The sequence below is a fragment of the Serinus canaria genome, chromosome 13 (genome assembly GCF_022539315.1).
Source record: "Serinus canaria isolate serCan28SL12 chromosome 13, serCan2020, whole genome shotgun sequence".
NCBI classification, from domain to species: Eukaryota; Metazoa; Chordata; class Aves; order Passeriformes; family Fringillidae; genus Serinus; species Serinus canaria.
In genome coordinates, this window is record NC_066327.1 from 11,543,143 (window position 1) to 11,562,278 (window position 19,136).

The 19,136-nt window shown below is 51.1% G+C and overlaps 1 protein-coding gene across 1 annotated transcript; it reads left to right on the top strand.

The window, feature by feature from the left end:
- Positions 1-17,241: 17,241 nt before the first annotated feature.
- On the top strand, positions 17,242-18,473 carry LOC103817298 (neuropeptide Y receptor type 2-like). Its single transcript, XM_009091440.4, has one exon. It carries the CDS (start codon positions 17,289-17,291, stop codon positions 18,471-18,473), a length of 1,185 nt encoding a protein of 394 aa, XP_009089688.2. The 5' UTR covers positions 17,242-17,288.
- The last annotated feature ends 663 nt before the right edge of the window (positions 18,474-19,136 follow it).

Below are 19,136 nucleotides of genomic sequence, written 5' to 3' on the forward strand. Positions count from 1 at the left end.
GCCCTGACCAATCACGACGCGGATACGCCGCGGGCCCGCCAGCTCATTGAGTGAGATCCCGCGGAGGGGGCGGGACAGGGCCCCGGCATGCGACGCGGTCACGTGCGAGCGCGCGCCGGGCCAGCTGCGGGGCGTTCACGCGCCGGCCGCGGGAATGCGCGTGCGAGGCCGGAGTGGATTGGACCGACCGGACTGAACCGGACCGGACCGCACCGCCCTGCACTGGACTGGACTGTCCCTGCAGTGTCCCTTCGCTGCCGTATAGTGCCCCTTTACTGCCCCTGCACCTCCCCTGCAGTGCCTTGCACTGCCCCTGCACCGCCCTGCGCTGCACAGCTGCCGCCCCAGCGCTGCATTCACTAAAGAGCATAGAAATGAGCTCCAGCCAAAGCCCTCCCTCCCTCTCCCCTGCTCACGGTATCTTCAGAACACATCTCTGGCCAAGGCTTTGGGGTCACGGCTTTGGGTTACTTCAGAAATCACGAGGGCTGCGGGCTTGTTAGCAAAAGAAAGAAAGAAGCAAGGGTTTTCATCCTTGTGTGGTCACCTGATGCTGGCCCTGCGATCTTGCGGGAAGTGGCAGACACTGGTGGACATGTGAGAAAAATCACAAGAACTTTCAATACTGGAAGTAAAAGGAAATAAAACTGAGAGAGGACACAGGGACTCACAAGAGCTGCACAGGCCACCTGTCTCCTTCCTAACCACCATTAGAACCAGAGCATGCCCCCAAAAGGGCAATGTGCCAGGCACTGTCCAGCTACTGCCCTCCTCCTCCTGGTGCTCTGTTTTCTCATTACTGCAGTGCAATTAGTGCAGAAAGTGTTTCTGCCCATCTTCATTTGCTTGTCTGAGGGATTTTCCCAGGCTTTCTCTCACACTGTGCATGCTTGGTCACTGGCATGTGGCCACAGCAGCTCTGTCTGCAGGCATCAGCCTCTGCCTTGTCCCCAGCAGCCCCTTGGGCTCACACACTCAGCCACAGCCCCGTGCTGATGTTTGGGCTTGGACCATCACTGCGTGCATGAGGAGCAATCAGTCCTGGGGCAAGTGAGGTTCACCCCTTGGCCTCTGGTTGGCCAAGCAAGTGACATCCATGGACACCAACAGGGCCGGGCCATGGCCAAACGGGCTGGCAGCTCCACACAGTTATTGTGGGGGCTCAGGACTGCTCTCTGAGCAAGGTGGGCATTGGCTGCACCCTCCTGCTCCAGTACCCATGGTGGCTCTGGGACAGGAATGGTCAGTCCCCACTGCTCACTGGGCACTGGGGGACAGGAACACATTGGGCAGGGATTATTTCCATCAGGCTGAACCTGCTCCCATTGCTGCCCTTTTATCCTTTCCACTGCACAACACAGAGGAGTGCCCCTGGGAACATCACTAGGATAATGACACTGGAACCTACGGATGACACTGGGATCCATGGATGCCTGAACAATCCCCTCTCAGCTGTGACTTCATGCAGCAAAACCTCAGTCCCCACATTTACATCTTTGTGCTTCCACTAGGCTGGCTCTTACCCTGTGAAGACGCCAGGGCTGAATGGGAGCAATGCCAGCCCATCGCAGTGGGACTGCAGGTGGTGTCACCTCCCACCCTCCTGCCATGTGCCAGCAATCCTGAGAAACAGCTGGCTTTGAACTCATGGATTCTGGATGGGAGCTGGATCATCTGCTTAGGTGCATCCTTTTGAGAGGGAAATGGCTTTGTCATCTGTGTCCTCCTGGCTTTTGCCACCATTCCTCAAAGCCTCCTGGCTTTGCCACTGTTCCTCCAGGAGATATTTTAAACTATGCACAGACACAGACAAGACTCCAGCACAGGACACACAGCCTAGGTTGAACCAGGACGCTGCTCTCTCATGTGGTGGTGGGAGGACCAGGTGATCCTTTATTTGTGAGAGGTAAAAGCATAAATATTTGCTTTTTAGCAGAGATCTGAACTGTGCTGTGGAAGGTCATGCTCCCCCAGCAGCCCAAGCCAACAGTGCTGGAAGGTGTCCCTGTGGATTAGGATCTGCGCTGTGGTCAGAGCTCATCTCTCCCTCTTGTGGAGCCCAGGAGGTGACAGCCTCCCAGAGGCACCTGTAGGCCCATTGTTTGGAGAGGCAGTATCTGGATAACTGAAGCTTCACCCTGAAACAGCAGAATTTGGGATAGTTCAGCTGATGTCAAACTTCCCCATTAGCTCTCCTTTTAGCCCCAGCTGGAGCCTTGTCCTGGTCCCTCTGTGCACTGGGAACAGCAGGAGCATTCCCCTGGCATGGCACCAGGCTGGGCAGTGCCAGCACATACCCTGCCTGGGACTGGGGCTATGGGGTGCTGCTCTCCTGGAAGAGATGCACCAGGGTGTGGAGCTGCCAGCTTGGGTTCAGGTGCTACAGGACATCCTTCAGCACCCAGCAGAGTCTTGGACCCCCTGATGTACAGGTTTTCCCAAATAACTCCCCTTGCTGCCAACAGAACCTGTCACTCATGTAAAATTGCTTATTTCCATCTTTGCAGGTTTGAGCTGCAAATGCAGATTTCAGAGCCAGAGGAGGAGTGGCACCATTTTACCATGCACTAATCCATCAATCCAAGAAGAAACTTCTAATACAGATGAGGATGTCCTTGTCATGGCCATTTCACTTTCTGGGACATCAGCTACAAGGTCTAAATCTAGCAGTGAGTGCAGTCATTTCCCAGTGAGCACGGCTCCCTTCTGGGGATTGAAAACACACACCCGAGCGTCCCCCGGTCTCGGATTCCTGGTTAAGAGCTCCTGGCATCTCCTTCCTTTCAGCACTCACTTCAGTTGGCAATGTAATGTTTTTCTTTCTTTTTTTAGCACATCCCTCTCGGGAGGCTCCAAGCTCTGGGCTGGGACCTGAGAACGCTGTGTTTGGAGAATTTGATTATGCACTGGGGAGGTGAAGGATAAGATGGATTGAGAAGGGTTTGGCTCAAAGCACGTGGATTGGGTCCAAAACTCTTCACCGTTCTCTGTTCCATGCTGCAAATGTGTATTCTTGGAGATGGTGTCAGAGGAACTGTGTGGCCTTGCTGGAGGAGGGGGATGAAGTGGGAAGTGCAGTGGGTCTGGGAGCTCCCCTGGGTGTCAGTGAAACACGAGGGGAAGGGGAAGCCACCGCTGACCCCAGTGTCAGTCCCTGGTGTTGGCTCTCCATGTGCAGGCAGGGAGATTCCACAGGGGACAAGAAGTTTTGCTTTTTGATTTCCCTGTTTCACATTGGTTCGAGTGCAAATACACTCAGAGGGTGTTGATTCCTCTGGATCCCGCTCTCCTGGAGGATCCTGTGGCTCTCCCTGAGCAGTGACCAGCTATGGGGCAGGAGAGGGACAGAGGGATAAATTAGAGTTGATTTTTTCCATGTGCTGACCTGGACAAGCCCCAGGTGAAGGACTCTATCAGGGTGAGGATGGGGTAGCTTGAAGCCAGCCCTTCCCACTGCCTTTGGCATCTCTGGTCAGGAAGGAGTGGGGTGCTGCTGGTCCAGGAGAAACCCCCAGACTCCCCACTGCATCCCAGGAAACTCTCCTGCCAGCTCTTTCCTGCACTGAGGCCTGGAGGGGGAAGAAGTGGAAAGGGATTGCTGTAAACAGAAAGAAAGGAGTGAAAGAAAAAGGGAGGAGGTAAATCAAAGCAATAGCAGCATCCCTGCTAATGGATATTACACCTCCCTCTGTGAGCTCAGCTGCAGGGATATGATTTAGAGGCCTTGGTTAGAAAGGTGAGCAGGAAATGAAGCAATGCTCTGAGATATGGTATCTTTGGATAAATAGCTGCAGGAGGAAGGTGACCAGGGGTGGCCATTATTTGCCAATATTTTCTTCCCAGTCCCAAATGATATTGCTGTTTTGCTAAAGCCAGAGCCTTCACAGCTTTGGAGCCTCTGAAGCTGTCTGACTATGAAGTGACAGCCAGGTCCAGGTAAAAGCCCTGTAGAGATGGTGTTGAGCAGGTTCAAACCATCCTAAACACACCATGAAAGGACCCAGGTGAAGTGAGGGCTGGAGTCTGAAGGTTTGTGTAATTTTTGCCCTCATGTATCCAGGAGAAGGGTTGGGGATCAGCATGGACAAATCCATCTCCTACTACATGGAGGGAGGGAAACAAGGTCTGAAACGGGCAAAGGAGGATGAACATGACCTAATCACAGTTTGTTTTGTTTTCTTTGTGTTTTTTTTTTTTTTCCCCCTAGGGATGCTCAAATAACTCAATCCCAGGGGACCAGTTTCATGTGCTACTGAACTTCTCAGCCCAGTCTCCCTCTCCAGGACTCCTCATATGAACAATCATGACTGCCTGTCAGGCAGTCTGTCCTGCCCTGTGAGATTCCCCATGCCACTCCTCTGGGCAGCCAAGAATCCATCATGTTTGCATTCCTCAGCATCCTTCAGCTCCCCACACCCAGGCGCCAAAACCAGGAGATTTTTGCAAATATTAACATTTCTGGCTGCCACTTGTTTGCCTGTTTACTCTGAGCTGTGTGTGAAACCTCTCTGATACTCCACACACAGCATGGGCTTTGTCCTCTCAGCCTTTCCTGTGATGGGTTGTGTGTCAGCCCCCAGCCAACCTGCTGGTCACTGCATGCTCTTCTCTTTCACTTGGATCTCTGCTTCAGGGTGCTGAGTGTTCCTAGATGTGCTAAGCTGCCCCTTCAGAGCCTGAAGCATTTGCAGCTTTTGATTTTTAAAGGTTTTTTTTTTAGGTTTCTGACCTCAGCTCTCTCTAGCAGGGGTGTGGGAAAGGTCTTCATGACCTCATCTTACAAAAACGGGCTGGGCAGGCTTGGCTGCTCAGGATGCTGGAGTCTTGTCCATTAGCATCCACATTCTAGGGTCAGAACACAGTAGCCATGAAATCCATGCCTGTGGTCACATCACATACCCAGATTGCTTTCTCCTGGCTGGGCTGAGGCTGTTTGCTATATTCATTACTTCCATTAGAGACATCTGCAGAGCCCAGTTCTCTCCCTGATGTCACATATGAAAGTCTTCAGCCCATTCAGTGGAAACAGAGAGAATTCATTTACCATCCAACAGCTTTCAAAAGCCAAGGGATGTTTCTGCAGAAGATTCCACAAGAACAGTATTTCTCAGTGCAGCATTCCACACACAGCACAGGTTATTGGGCATAAATGTCCCCCCTTACTATTCATTTCACACTTTTCTATCTGAGAAAGATGCAGATGTGCTCCCAAATCTCATTCATTTTGGAGAAACTCAGACTCCACACTGCCTGCAGCTCAGCAGCCTCAGCCTGGAGGCGCCTCCTGTGCTCCCAAGAGGATTTAAAAGCAGCTCTTTACAACCTGGCTCTGCTTCTCCCCCTTCCACTTTCTTACAGCCACACTCTGAAGGCTGAAGCCTGAGAATCACCAGAGTGGTCGCCAGAAACAAAATGGAAGAGATTCAGTTGCCATTGAGCGAAATAACCATTTTCCTTAAAGAAAATGATTAAAGTGGCTGTACCTTTGTTAAAAAATCTGAAAAATCCTCAAAAAATTTTCCTTCTGGAGCTGTCACCATAACAACGAATGTTTGCAAAGGATGCAGTGGGGAGGGAGCAGGGGAGATGAGACCTTTGTCAGCACAGAGTGCCCTGCCCAGCCACACAGCCAATGGCCACAGGTGATGCCAAGGATGAGGGGCAGGCCAAACCAGCATAGTCCTGGGAATACTGCACAAACCTGGGCTGTTTTCAGTGTCTGTGCTGGTGAGGTTGTGGCAGTGCTTGGCTGGGCAGCTCACTGCTACTCAAACCCTGTGTCAGAGCTGCCCTGACCTGTCCTGGGGCCAGGGCTGCCATGGGAGCCTGGTTGAAGGCGAGGTCAGGGGCAGGGGTGGCCTTCAGGAGGCTGCAGCTCCTGCCTCTGGATTTGGCAGTACAGTAAATACTGAGAGTGATGATCTTACCACAGGGATGAATCGATCTTTTACAAAGTCCTGCCCTTTGCTTCCCATCCAAAGCTCACAAACTGATTTATTTGCAATAGGAGATGAGGCTCCCTCCTACTCCCAGGGCAATAAGCTGGGGTACTGCCTTGTCCAGGACAGTTGTCAAATAACCCATCCTGGAGACACAGCACTGGGGCCCTTGCTACCTTTCCCCTTTCTCCAGCTACCTGGGCTGGCTGTGCTCCTCTGCCTTACTCTGCAAAATACCAATGCACACTCTCTGGTCCTGCCTCTTCTGCCCAGAGTGAATGTCACCCTGAAGGACTGTGGTTTTCCCCATGGGAAGCTGAGCTCTACGAGCTGCACCACTCCAAGGCACTGAGTGCTCCCAGAGGTAATGCTGTGCAAAGCCATATTTCCCCTGATACCTTAAATATCTTAAATGCCTGGGGAGAAATAAGTCTCTTCTCTCTTCAGCACGAAATGGCTTTCAAAGTAGATTTGCAGGCTCCAGACTCACCTCCCTCGTGTCTGGTGTGAGCTCTTCAGCGAAGGCAGAGAGGAAACTGCTCCTCAAATAATAAATTGCAGGCACGTGCTCCCCTGAGCAGTTGTTTGGAAAGTGTCCCATATGCCTTGTGCCAAATTTGCTGGCCAGGGAAGCTCAGTGGTATTAGCATGTTCCAGTTAATTAGGGCTGTGAGTCGTCCTTTTCATCGCCTGAAGAGCTGGGAGAAGGACAAAGCCAGAGCACTGCCTTTATAAGGCTTTGTGCTTTCCAGCACGGGCTCTGCTCAGCTCGTGTGTGCTCTGCTCATACCCTGGGGACACAGCTCTTCCCGTGGGGCACTCGGTGTCATACCTATCTCTGAGTGTCAGACACTGGCTGGTGAGTCATGTTTCTGGGGAGCACGAAGCCAAATGGATTTTCAGCCAAATCCCTGGGTTTAAATCAGGAGTGGATCTGACCCTCCTGTGCTCACACACTGCTGCCAGCCCAGCCCAGCACTGCTGAGCTGAGCAGGGCATGGGTTCTCTGCCCACAGAGTGAATGTCAGCCTGATGTGGGTCCCCACGGGACCAGAAAAGATGGAACGAGGCAGTGAAGGAGCAAATATGATCCTGCTGCTGCTATGGTGCTGCTGAGACCTGGATCCCAGCTCCTGGATACCTGGTTTCTTTTGGCAACACCAAGCCCATAGAAGACAAGTCATGCTCTGAATTTTCCAGCCACTTGCATCACTTTCAGTCTTGACACTTTGGAAGAGTTCAGGTTGGGGCTGCCATCAGCCCATCCAGCTCTGCCTGTTCTCATCACACAATCCAGCATTTATAGCGCTGTTTGTCATCTCAGGAGTCACAGCCTGGGCAAAAATTTCCTTGTGGAACTGTGCAGCAGGAGTATCCAGTCTGGGATAGCAAGACCCTGATGACAGAACATGCTGCCTAAATGAGATGGGCAACTTAGAAAGAAATCCCATAGGACAAAGTGGGAAAGCAGCTGCCACTGCTGTACATCCAAGTACCAGGTCCTCTGCTCCAGGGGTGAGTTTGCCAAAGTGAAGCATTGTTATAACCTTTTTTATGTACAGAGAACTGCTATACATCAAATGATTTGCCCAAAGGCAGACAGGGAGTCTGTGAGAGATGAGGAAACACGTTCCAACCCAAAATCTCATCCATGTTTCTGTTTTACCCAGACAACTGCTGGTCTACATCGTATCGTATTTTTGCAATCCCAGCTCTGAAGAGCTTATCTGACTGCAATTATCCTCTTCTGCAGAAGCTGTTTTCTACCTGGCTCAGTACACAAACAACAAGCAACCCTCTAATAAATTAACAAAGCTTTGAGTGCAGTGACTTGCAGAAATGGCAGCTAAATGCAGGGGCCAGTTCTGGGCTCAGCAGTGCTGATGTCTGCCTGCAGAAACTGCCTGGAGTCCTTCTGTCCTGATGTGAGGATGATCAAGGGGATTTTGTGTGTCAGAGTGTGATCCAGGGGTGGGAAGGGGATAAAAGGGGTAAACCTTCCTAGGCATTAATTGTTTAATCAAAGGAGCCCTGTGGGTTTGCCCCTAGTGGGGCAGGAGCTGAAGTGTGGTGATGTGTTCAGCAGGACAAATCCCATAAATCTTTTTCCATATCATCATCTCCTTCCTGACTCACTGACCCTCATCCTGGAGACACACCCAGCACCCCTGACTTCTGCCTGCCCTGAAGGTGAGCAGAGCTGTGGCAGACCCAGGCCAGTCTCAGGCCAACCCATGGTTCATCTCTCCTCCTGCTTCTCCAGTGCCTCTCACTGACACTCACTATCAGTGTCAGATAGCTCAGATATTTTAGCCAAACCTTGTCCCTGATGGTGTCTCTGCTCCTTCGCTAATTCCAGGAATGTTCACACAGGGACAAAAAGCTGTTATGAAATGAGGATCTGTTTTTAAATTCAGAGAAGGTACAGACAGCTTCCATCCGCCCTCCCACCCCTGAGTCTCTTTGTGGCTAATTTAGTTCCCAAATGCATCAGACTCCCAAATCCACTGCATCCGTGAACTCTGGGGTTCAAATGGAAAAGGGGCTTTTGTGTTACTAAAACTTGTGATACTTTGGAGGCTGCTCAGGAAAACACAGGCACGACACCTCAGGAAGGAGCAGTGGAAATATTTTGGTTACATGCAGGTGGAATTAAACAGATGTTTAAAAAATGAAAAGCTGCTTGTTAAAGTATGTCACTGTTGCTGCTCCAGATGAAGCAGGATGAACCAGAGCATCTGGAAGCCTTGGTAACAGTTTTCTTACAGATTCCTCTCAGGGAGTGAACAGATAATCCACCTTCCTTTTCTGACAGAAGTTAAGCTACAGCAGATGGCTTACAGCTGCAAGGTGGCCAGACTGAGAACCTGCCTGCTCACAGAGGCAGAGCAGATTACAGGCCATAAGAGAGCTCTCTTCTCTGCCCCATTTCTCAGCCTTTTGACATCAGTTTTGCTCCCTGGAGTACAAAATTCATTGTTGTATTTCTCAGCAGCATGGGTGAGCAGACTTGCTTTTGCCTAATAAAAGCCCAACCACTGTGAAAAGGTTTTGAGCTACAAAGATCCTTTGAATGATCCCATCATGTCTGGAAGGACACGAAGCTCCTGGGACACCCATGCAGGCATTTGTGGGTATCCAGCCTGTGTGAAAATACCCCAGGCTTGAGGTGACAACAGAGCATGCAGGGGGTCCTGGCATCTCTGCTCAGGGCTGCACAGCCTTCCACACCCCAGGACAATGCAAGGCACCATTTTTGTATTCCCCCATCCTCCTCCTTCAGAGTGTTGCTGGTTGGGGCTGGGAAGACCCTCAGCTGCTTTGGGATCTGTAAGCTCTGTGGGGAGGTTGTTTTGCACCTTGGTGTTCAGGCTGCCACAGTTTGTGCCACGACTGCACCTCTGAACCCACTGGCAGTGGGAGGGGTCTGGCACTGCAGCCCCCAGGTGTCCCTCCCCTGTGGAGGAGCCAAGGCTGTGCTGCACCTGCTGCTGCTGTAATTCTGTTGTGGCTGGGTGAGGTTAGGCAGACTGGCAGGCAGCCTGTGTCTGTGGCACTGTGAGAAGAGCCTGACACCCAGGGACAGGGCTGGGGAGCACCCAGGGACTGGGGACCAAACTCCAGATTGGTGGGTGCCATTTGGGATGACAGTCCAGGTGTGCTGAGAGCTCTACTGCACCTTTTTGCACTGCTCTGTCTGGTCGAAGAGCTGAGGTGATGTTTTGGAGCACAGCAGGTTTTGGTGTTCCACTGGAGCCCTTAGATGTGGGAGAGGACATCCTGGGGACTTGCACTGACTAATCCATGATTTAAGAGCTTGCACTTGCTATCATCCAGCAAAGACCATGTGCCAAAAATGACAGGAATTCACCCCATGGTCTTGATGAAGGTTCACAGCTTCAGGCTGCACAAATTTCTCTCCTGTCAATCACTGCCTTCTCCCCAGGCATCTTATTTCAACCCTGGGAAGAGAAGAGTGGGGAATGGTAGCAAAGGAATCTGGGGAGCGAGCAAGAAAAATCTCACACAGAAGAGAAAGGAGGGAAAAAAATAATCTTGAGCTGAAATCAACCATCCACTGCTGAGGACCCTGGAGAGGAGGAGTATCCATGCACTGGGAACAGGGGGAGTAGAATGCTCCACTCACTGCTGCTCCTCGCCTCTCTCTGCACCCACTGGGAGACAGCAACGGCTCTCCCCAAGCAGTTTTGTCTTGTCCTACTTCCCTCCACTCCCAGTTTTCCTGAGCAGCTAAATCAACAGCCTTAGGGAAAAAGAAGGGGGAGAAGACATGAAACTCCCACAAAAATCCAGTTAGCACGGCTGGTGGATTTCATGCCTAGTCCTTTCCTTCTGAAGGGGAGATAGAGAGAGGAGGGGGAAGATGGGACTTCTGAGGGCTCTTGTCCAAGTCTTGGGTTCAAGTGTCACTTTCCATGTGATTTCAGGAATGTTCTCATTCCTCTTTTTCTGCTGAGCCATTAGAGTGTTTTCTTTTTCCTGGTGTATTGTGAATTTTTGGCACAAAGGGGTACTTGAAAAGCCTCCCTGTTTCCGTTCTCACAAATAAAAGGAGACCAAAGTTAACTGTGGGGGTAAAGAGCAAGACTTCTCTGATAAAATTCCAGCTGTAGGTACTCAAAGCCAAGGAGAGCTGTCCTTCCCCTCAGCCTGTGGGAGCATCTCCTAGCCCAGGTGAGCTGCAAATACACACATTGCCTGAGTTGGAAATCCTATGCTAAGAATACACATGACTTCTCCTTGAGGGCAAAATCTTTGAACAGGTGGGGCTTATCTGTGCTTATCTGCTTTCCTGGGCTCCAGTGAGCTTGGATTTTGCAGATCTGGACATGAGGATTCTGCTTTTCTGTCTCTTTCTTAGTTCAGGTGTGTGGACAGTGCTGAGCACCCTAAAACTGAAAGTCACTCATGTGGTTTCCACATCCACAATGAATCTGGCTCTGGAGCAGAGCAAGCCACTGCAAAGTGGGTAAAACTTTCCAGCATTACTTCTGCTTGTATCTCAGAAGTCCCTGAAGTCCCATCCCAAAGCTGCAGATTGCTCTGAGCACTGTGCAAACGCTGAGATAGAGGAAGGTGGAGGGAGGCCTGTGAAAGCTCTGCTGAGCTGCAGGACCTGCAGACTTCTTGCTGCAGGGGAGATCCCTCTTTGGACATGACTGTGCCAGTCCCAATGAGTTCAAAGCTTGAGGAGATGGGACAGCTGTGGAGAGAGGGCAGACAACACTTGCCCAGGTCCGTGGTATGGATGGGGAGCCTGCAGAGCTCCAGCTCCCAGCGCTTCTCTCTGGAGAGGAAACTGGATGTGGTGGAAAAGCTTCTCTCTGCTCGATGCAAGAAGCCCCTCAGTGGCTGAACACTGTATAAACAGCAGCAGCAGGCTCCCTCCCCCTTTCCATTGCTGTTTGTTAAACACACGCTCTCTGCCTTTCTCTCATTCAGGAGCGAAGACAGCATCCAGCTTCGTGAGACGGGGCTGTCACTCACCCTGCCACGGGGGCTCAGGCTGCTCAGGGAGGAGTTCCAAAGCTACTCCTGGCGATGCAGCACTCTCCAGCAGCTCAGATCCTCACCTGACTTCCTCTCTTCTCCGAGGACAGTTGCAGAAAAGTGCTTTTCACTCCTTTGCTACAGGTTGACTTCCAGAGAGTGGAGAGGACCAAGCGCTCCGTCCTGGCCAGCGATGAGGCAGTGACTGGAGGGGAGCAGCTCGGCTCCTGGAGGAGGAGGAAGCTCTGGCCTTTGCAGGTGGGTCAAGGGGGGCTCATCTAAGCAGCAGGGCTGAGAGGGGGCCAGGTTTTGTCCATGCCAGATGGTTCGGGCAAAAAAGGTCCAAGCATCTGTGGGAAACTGGATCTGGGGACTGACAGCCCTGAGAGATGGAATAGAGAAAGCAAATGAAATACTGACAGGAGAGTCTTGAAAGATCCCTGAGCAGAAGCAGGGAGTGTGGGAAGCAGGATGCTAAATGAGAGCAGTCAGGAGAGCAGGTTGCTCCAGGGTGCTGCAGAACCTGGGCATGTGCAGCTCCAGAGGTGCAGGTGAGGGGCTGTCTGAGAAATCCTGATCTCTCCTGCAGCCTGCCTCCTCGTGGCTTGGTACAAACCTCGTCAGCTCCTCCGTGCTGGGACTGCACACGCTGCTGGCACTCAGCTCTCTGCCACAGATCAGGGTCCTCGGAGAGGGAGATGCAAAGGGGGATATGGGATACAGGAGGAAAATCAGTGTTTGCTTTCTCTCAGCACCCATTGCATGTTAGTTATGGAACAGAGAAATCCTCTTATAGTCCTGCTGCAGATGCATTTCACCTACAGAGTTTCTGTCTGTCCCAAAGCAGGATACTGTGTTTTCTCTGGTCTGTCAGTGAGTTTTTATTTCCCTCTGCTCCACTATCTCACCTATCCTAGACTCCATAAATTTCAGGAGGTAACAGATTCCCCAGGTTAACCAGGATCCATCCACGACACTGACTCTTCCTTTCTGCAGCCCCAGCAACTGGTGTGTCTCTATCTCAGTGTCACCCATTGATCCCTGTGTCCCAGCCAGCCTTGCTCTGCTCCCATGGCACATCCCACAGGGCAGAGGGCCCTGCTCCCCCCTGCTTTCTGTAGGATAAATTCCCATGAGAAAGCATGTCTGCCTGCCAAACAGATCTCACCACCTCCTTTTTCATCCTGTCCTGAGCTGGGTGACTACAGCATCCTCATTGCCCTGTCCCCTTCAGAGTCTTCCATGGCTCCTGCTAGGCTGGGACATGAAAATATTTGGTGTGAGGAGCCACAAGAACTCCCTGGTGCATCTCCTCATCCTTGCACTTTGTCTCCCAGTGCCAGTTCTACACTGGGGTCCCCCAGGAGCAGTTCTGGGTGGCATTGAGTGTCTGATGTGATGAGGTTTCTGCACCAGTGGCCCTGAGTTGGATAGATAACTTTAAAAGCTACAGCAGATGGTGGGCTGGACAGGGGGGGTCTTCCCTTTTGCTGGAGTATCATAGAAAGGCAAACATCCCTTCACTGGAGATAAAAGGAGCTGGGATAATTTCTATCTGTGCTTTGGCTTCAGGAAATCATCCAGAGCTGCTGTTTGTCCTGAAACCTGCCCGTTGCACAGAGAAGATAAAACTCGTTCCCCTCCATCAGTCACATTTTGCATTTTCATGCAGTTCCTGAGATCTATGTTCAGGTTTTATGCTGAGATGCAGAGTCCTCTCTGCTGGTGAATACAGGAGGCTGGAGTTAGAAAACCTGGGTTCTGCCCAAGCCTCATGGATGTGCTGTGTGGTCCCTGGCAGGCTGGTTAACCTCCATATCCCCATTTATTGTGCTGTCCTCCCTTAAGTGCTGTGCTGTGGGGTGCAGGGACACTGAACTCTGCTGCCTCTTGAGTGTTGGAAGGGAACATGAAGGTGGTAGAAGGTGGCTTGTCCCAGGGTGACCACCAGCTTCTCAGACCTCCTTGTCATGGATGTCTGTCTGGATATGGGTCTGGGGATGAGATGAGTCAGTGCTCCTGACTGGGCTGCTGGAAATTAAGGGATTTGGTGGAGTTGAGCTGCTTTGGAGGAAGGACAAGCATGGAATAAATCAGTGAGCCAAGCCATGGAAGTATCCATTAGCCTCAGCCCTCACACTTCAGCATTGCTGTAGAAAGAGTTTGTCATTAACCAAAGAGCAGAGACTGGCCCAAGTCCCTTCACTCCCTCCTTTTAATGCCATGTACTCCAGTCTCACTGCTTGGACAAAAAGAGAAATTTGAATTAACAAGCTCTGATTTCTCCAGCCCTTTGACCACCCCTCCAGCCTCGCTGTCTGAACCTTGCCAGGCTTCACAGATGGCTCTTCCAGGTCTGGATGTGCCTCTTCCAGCCTGGCTGAATGCCTGGGGCTGCAGCAGGGACATGGAGGGAGCTGGGGTGCCCCAGGAAGCAGAGGTGAATGAGTCCCAGGGCACCTGGTCTGGGCCCTGTGTAGGAATGGAGATGTCACTTTGTCACTGTCCCAGTCACTGACAGCAGTGTGCTGAGTGAAGGGCTCCTCTGTGCCCCTCTTCCCAAAGGCTGAAGCCTGCTGGCACAGGGAGCAGCTCTGTCTCACTGGGAGCCATCCCTGGGTCCCAGCCCTGCCTTAGGCTGAGCCTCAGCTGGAGCAGAGCGTGAGGGTGAGGCTTATCTTGATACAGGCTCTGTTTCTGCATCCCTTCGTGGCAACTCAGCACAGAGGAAAGGACCTGGATAGTACTTCTGCCTCCTCCTGGTCTCTCCTGCTGCTTTCTTGTCCCCAAAACAGTTGGCTCGCAGCTCCAAGGATTTTTTCATCTACTCTGGCAGGCCTGTTAGGCATGGGGCCTGACAGCAGCCTACACATATGCCAGTACTTCCATTACTTGCTGGAACAGACCTCAGTCCACTCCTAGCAGCATCCCAGTGACCTCCAGGCAGCCCCTGGAATGGGAATATTTATTATCATAATTTTGTCTCTTAATTAAAATGTCTTAATTGATTTGTAATAGTTCCCCTTTGGAGGAAAAACAAAACAAACAAAATCAAATGGTGACTCCATTAAGGCCATTTTGTTAGGAAGTGAAGCAGCTCCAGCAGCCATGATGTTCCTGGCTCCTCTCAGATGGTGGGCAGCTGCCAGTCTCCAGCAGAGGGAAATGGGCTGAGATGTGAGCACAGGAACTGGCAGCCAGTTGGTGGATGAGATGGAGAAAAAGAGAAGGGAGTGTCCACTGGCCTGATGCCAGGAGTTGGTATTGAAGATAAATGGAACAGGCAAGCCACAGAAAAGGCAATAACAAGTGATAAAGTAATGCTGGACAATCCAGAAGGTTTAAATCCCATGTGAGTGGCAAGCAGGGGAAAGTACAGCCACTGAAAGTGTCCCTAGCACTTGCTCTGTTTCTTTGGCTGACCTTGCTCTCCTGGCAGTGGGGTTTGCTCAGGGCCAGGTGTCTGCCAAAGGTGGCTGTGGCTGTGCCACCTTCCCAGGGCCCTGTTCCCCTGCTCTGCTTTCCCCTGCACCACTCTATGGCTCTGAGCTCCTCTCTCCAGTCTTAGAAACTGAGCTTCCCCTTGGTCTTTCCAAGGCTGGGGCAGGGGTGTTGTGGAGGTCTGAGATCACCTTCAAACCAACCTAGCAGATCCACCCATTTTTTACTCTACCCTCCCAGCAGTAGCTACATGGTGTCCCTTATCTCAGAGTGTCTGAGCCCAACAACCTCATTTACAGGAACCACGGGCACAAATCAGTCTGCAGAGTGAGGTGTTAGGCAGGCAACTGGGCAGGGAGAGGGGAAGAGAAAGGTGCCAGCAGGGGTGGTTTTACTGCAGGCAGCTCTTCTGCTGGGCCTCAGCAGGGTCCTGGCTTTGCAGCTGGCCAGGCAGATTCCCAGGAGCAGCTCCTGGGGGGGAATCACAACCCTGGCTCTGAGGAGGGATGACAGGACAAGCAAATGTTTTAGCTTAGGTGGAAATGCAGTTGCAAAGCATTCTCCCTTCCCAAGGATAGGCTGTCCTTAAACCTTTGGCTTGCATGGAACTTGCAGGAAGCCCACCAGACCCAGTCAGCAGTGCTCACATCTTTTCTGGGGCAAACCCAGTTCCTTCCTTGAGGATCCTGAGAAGATACCCAGCAGCCTGCCTCTAATTCCCACTTCATTTAAGCCTTTTGCCTCCCTGCCTTAGTGAAAGGGCATTTCCCCCCTCTCTGCAGGTCAGAGAAAACACAATGCTTTGCCAACCTCCCTGTCTGGGCAGAGTGGTGACTTTTGCTCACTTTTGTTTAAGTCTGCAGTGGGAGTGGGGCTGGGGAGAGGGAATATGTGATGCCATGTCCACCCCTCTCCACATAGCCTGCAGCAATTCTGAGCCAGGAGGCTGAGCAGGAGCCAGTAACAGGGCTGGCTTTTCTCCTGCTGTGTTTGGCTTCAATGAACACCCTGCTGTGCCAGCACTGCTGTTCCAGTGGCACCTAATGCCAGCCAGGGCTTCCAGGCTGTGTCAGCTCTGGCCCCTGGGGCTCCCTGCTCCCCCAGCCATCCCACACAGGCTCTTGAGCCTCATGTGGCAGGAGGCTGAGGGATGCTGGGGCTCTGGCTCTCGGCCTCTCTGTGCCTGGATGCTCAGCAGCAGCTCTGTGGGAGGCTGTTCACAGCTTCAGTGGTTTATGCCCTGCACATGCATGTCCCTGTAGGAGCTCCCTCCTCTGCTTAGCCAGAGGATGCCTGGCTGTCACCAACACTGAGAGGACAGAGAGGTTCTTTCAGGGATCCTGGGCAGAATGGAGATGGCACTAAATCATGGTGAGAGTTAAAGCTTTGTTTCTTTATCAGGGTATTATGATTAGTGTAGAACTGAATTTATGATTGAAACAGCACAAGATTTCTACAAGGAGAATCAACATGGTACAATCTACAAATAGCAAAATGCAGAATTTATAAATAATTTATGATTTCTAATCACCTAAGTAATACAGAATTTATAACTTATCAACTTATAATTTATAATCACATGGACCCTCTTCAGATCGGGCCAAATCCTAATACATGGTTTGTTGTATCATTGTAACAATCATATTCTAGACTCAAAAATCCTATAAAGGAATATGAGCCGCTCACTGAATCCTTGGAGAAAGCTGAGGATGGTGGAGGTGTCTCCTGGCCATAGGGTTCATGGGTCTCACTGTCCAGTAGCTCCTTACTTAGGACTTGTAACTGTGCTCTGTGAGCTGTCACACTTCCCTCTTCTCTGAGGGGAACACAGCACCTGCCTGGCTGGGTGCCTGTGACCCTCAAAGCCAGCAGGGCAAGCAACAATTGCCTGATGCTGGGAACCCTGAGACTGGCAGGGGAAGGAAGAAAAAAACTGGTTTGTCAAGCTGCTCCACAGGACCTTGAGGGCCTGATAATGAGGGCCAGGGAATGGTTATGAGACACATCTGATCACAGAGAGTGGCTCATGAAATGGCATTAGTTGTGCTACTCACGTTACCTGGAGGGAGAGCAGACAGTACTGGGTGGGTTGGGTGGTAGCATCACTAGCAGGAGCAGTGGCAGAGACTTATGCAGAGGCAAGGGGGACAGATATTTACACCTGGAGAGGTGAGAAATAAGAAACAGAAAAAAACCTGATGTGCAATCTGGAAATAAATACATTGTTACAGGGAGGTGGAGAAGAACACCTTGATTTTGAGAGTGCTGTGTTTCTCTCCTTTCCTTGTTCTTAAGGCGTTGGGGAATTTTTGTAGGCAAGTAAATCTCATCCAAGACGAGTGCAACCTGTGCTCTCACTTCTGCTGTGTCTGTGTTCCAGACGCCCTTCTCCTCCTTATGGAAAGTCTCAGGCCAGGCATGGGACCATTGGAGGGAGCCAACAGCACATTCACTGTGGAGAAAACAGCATTAGATGAGAAGCTGCCACATGGCTGGCCTGCCAAGGACTTTGTCACTCCCACCCAGGATCTCTCTGGGTCCCGCAGTGTCATGATGGACAGCACTAAGATCCTGGGGGTCCAGGTCATCCTGATTGCTGCCTACTCCCTCATCATTCTGCTGGGCTTCATTGGGAACTCCCTGGTCATCTACATCATAGTGAAGTACAAGACCATGAGGACTGTCACCAACTTCTTCATAGCTAACCTGGCCCTGGCAGACCTGATGGTAGACACACTCTGTCTGCCCTTCACCCTGGTGTACACCCTGCTGGATGAGTGGAAGTTTGGAGCTGTCCTTTGTCACCTGGTTCCTTATGCTCAAGCTCTGAGTGTCCACGTGTCCACTCTCACCCTGACTGTGATTGCCCTGGATAGGTACCGCTGTATTGTTTTCCACCTGGACAGCAGGATTTCCAAGAGGCTCAGCTTCACCATCATAGCTGTCATGTGGCTGGCAGCAGCTGTCCTAGCAGGGCCTCTGGCCATCTTCAGGGAGTACCGATATGAGGAAATCCCATCCATTAACCTCAAAATGGCTGTTTGCTCAGAAAAATGGCCCTCTGCTAACAACAGAGATGCCACCATCTACAGTCTGTCCATGCTCCTCCTGCAGTATGTTCTTCCTCTTGCAATTATTTGTTATGCCTACACCAGGATCTGGTTTAAGCTGAAAAACCACGTCAGTCCCACTTCTAGGAATGAAAACCAGTGCCGGAGGAGGAAGACAACCAAAATGCTCGTGATGGTGGTTGTGGTATTTGCAGTCTGCTGGCTCCCCTTCCACATATTCCAGCTTGCCATTGATCTTGATCTGGTTCTTATCTTCCATGAGTACAAACTCCTGTACACTGTCTTCCATGTTGGGGCCATGTGCTCTACATTTGTCAACCCCCTGCTCTATGGATGGATGAACAAGAACTACAGGAATGGCTTCCTTATGTTCTTCCGTTGCCAGAACAAGCCCGAGAGCATCCACACTGAAGGCTCAGTTAGAGGGAGGTCTTACATCTTCCGGGCCAACACCCTAAATGGGAGCATCAAACAGACTCCTGGCGATGGAGCACTGCCCACAGAGGTTTAGGGATGGGACACCACCTCCAAGATTGAGGCAGGCTGGGCCCAGAGACATTCTTGGGTGAATGCCTTTTTTTGACAGAACATTGTGCTGCCAATTATAGCCACAGCAGCCATGTAGAAAAACAAAATACCCCCTGTATCTCTCAAAACAATAAATCTGGTGTATTTTTGTCTGAGCAAATAAATTAATTTTTCCTTTCACTGCATTCAAGTTATGCATGGAGACACAAGAAAAAAATAACACATAGAGAAGGCTTTTATTTAGTCAGAAAAATACACCCTTTTTGCTATTTCCATTTGCCAAAGTGGGTTGCTCAACCTTTTACCCCCTGACACACTACACATTACAAATGTGGAGTTGATATTGTGTGTGATTGTTCATCTGTACTGCTCCTACCCAAAAGCCTTAATGATCCATCTTAGCTAATGCCTCCAAGGGGAGGGAGACCTGCACTCTGTTCTGCAAACACCTGCTTGTTAGTGCCATCACTCCTCTGACCTGGGAAGAGTGTGGGCTGACAGATTGAAGCTGGGCAATCCATTTATCTTGCCCAACATTTGCATAAATCTGCATTTGCAACCCACGGGGTGTGCTCAAGTCCTTCAAGAGCCCAGGAGGTGGCAGTGGCACTATTTACCACAGTCTCCTTTACAAGTGAGAAGCAGG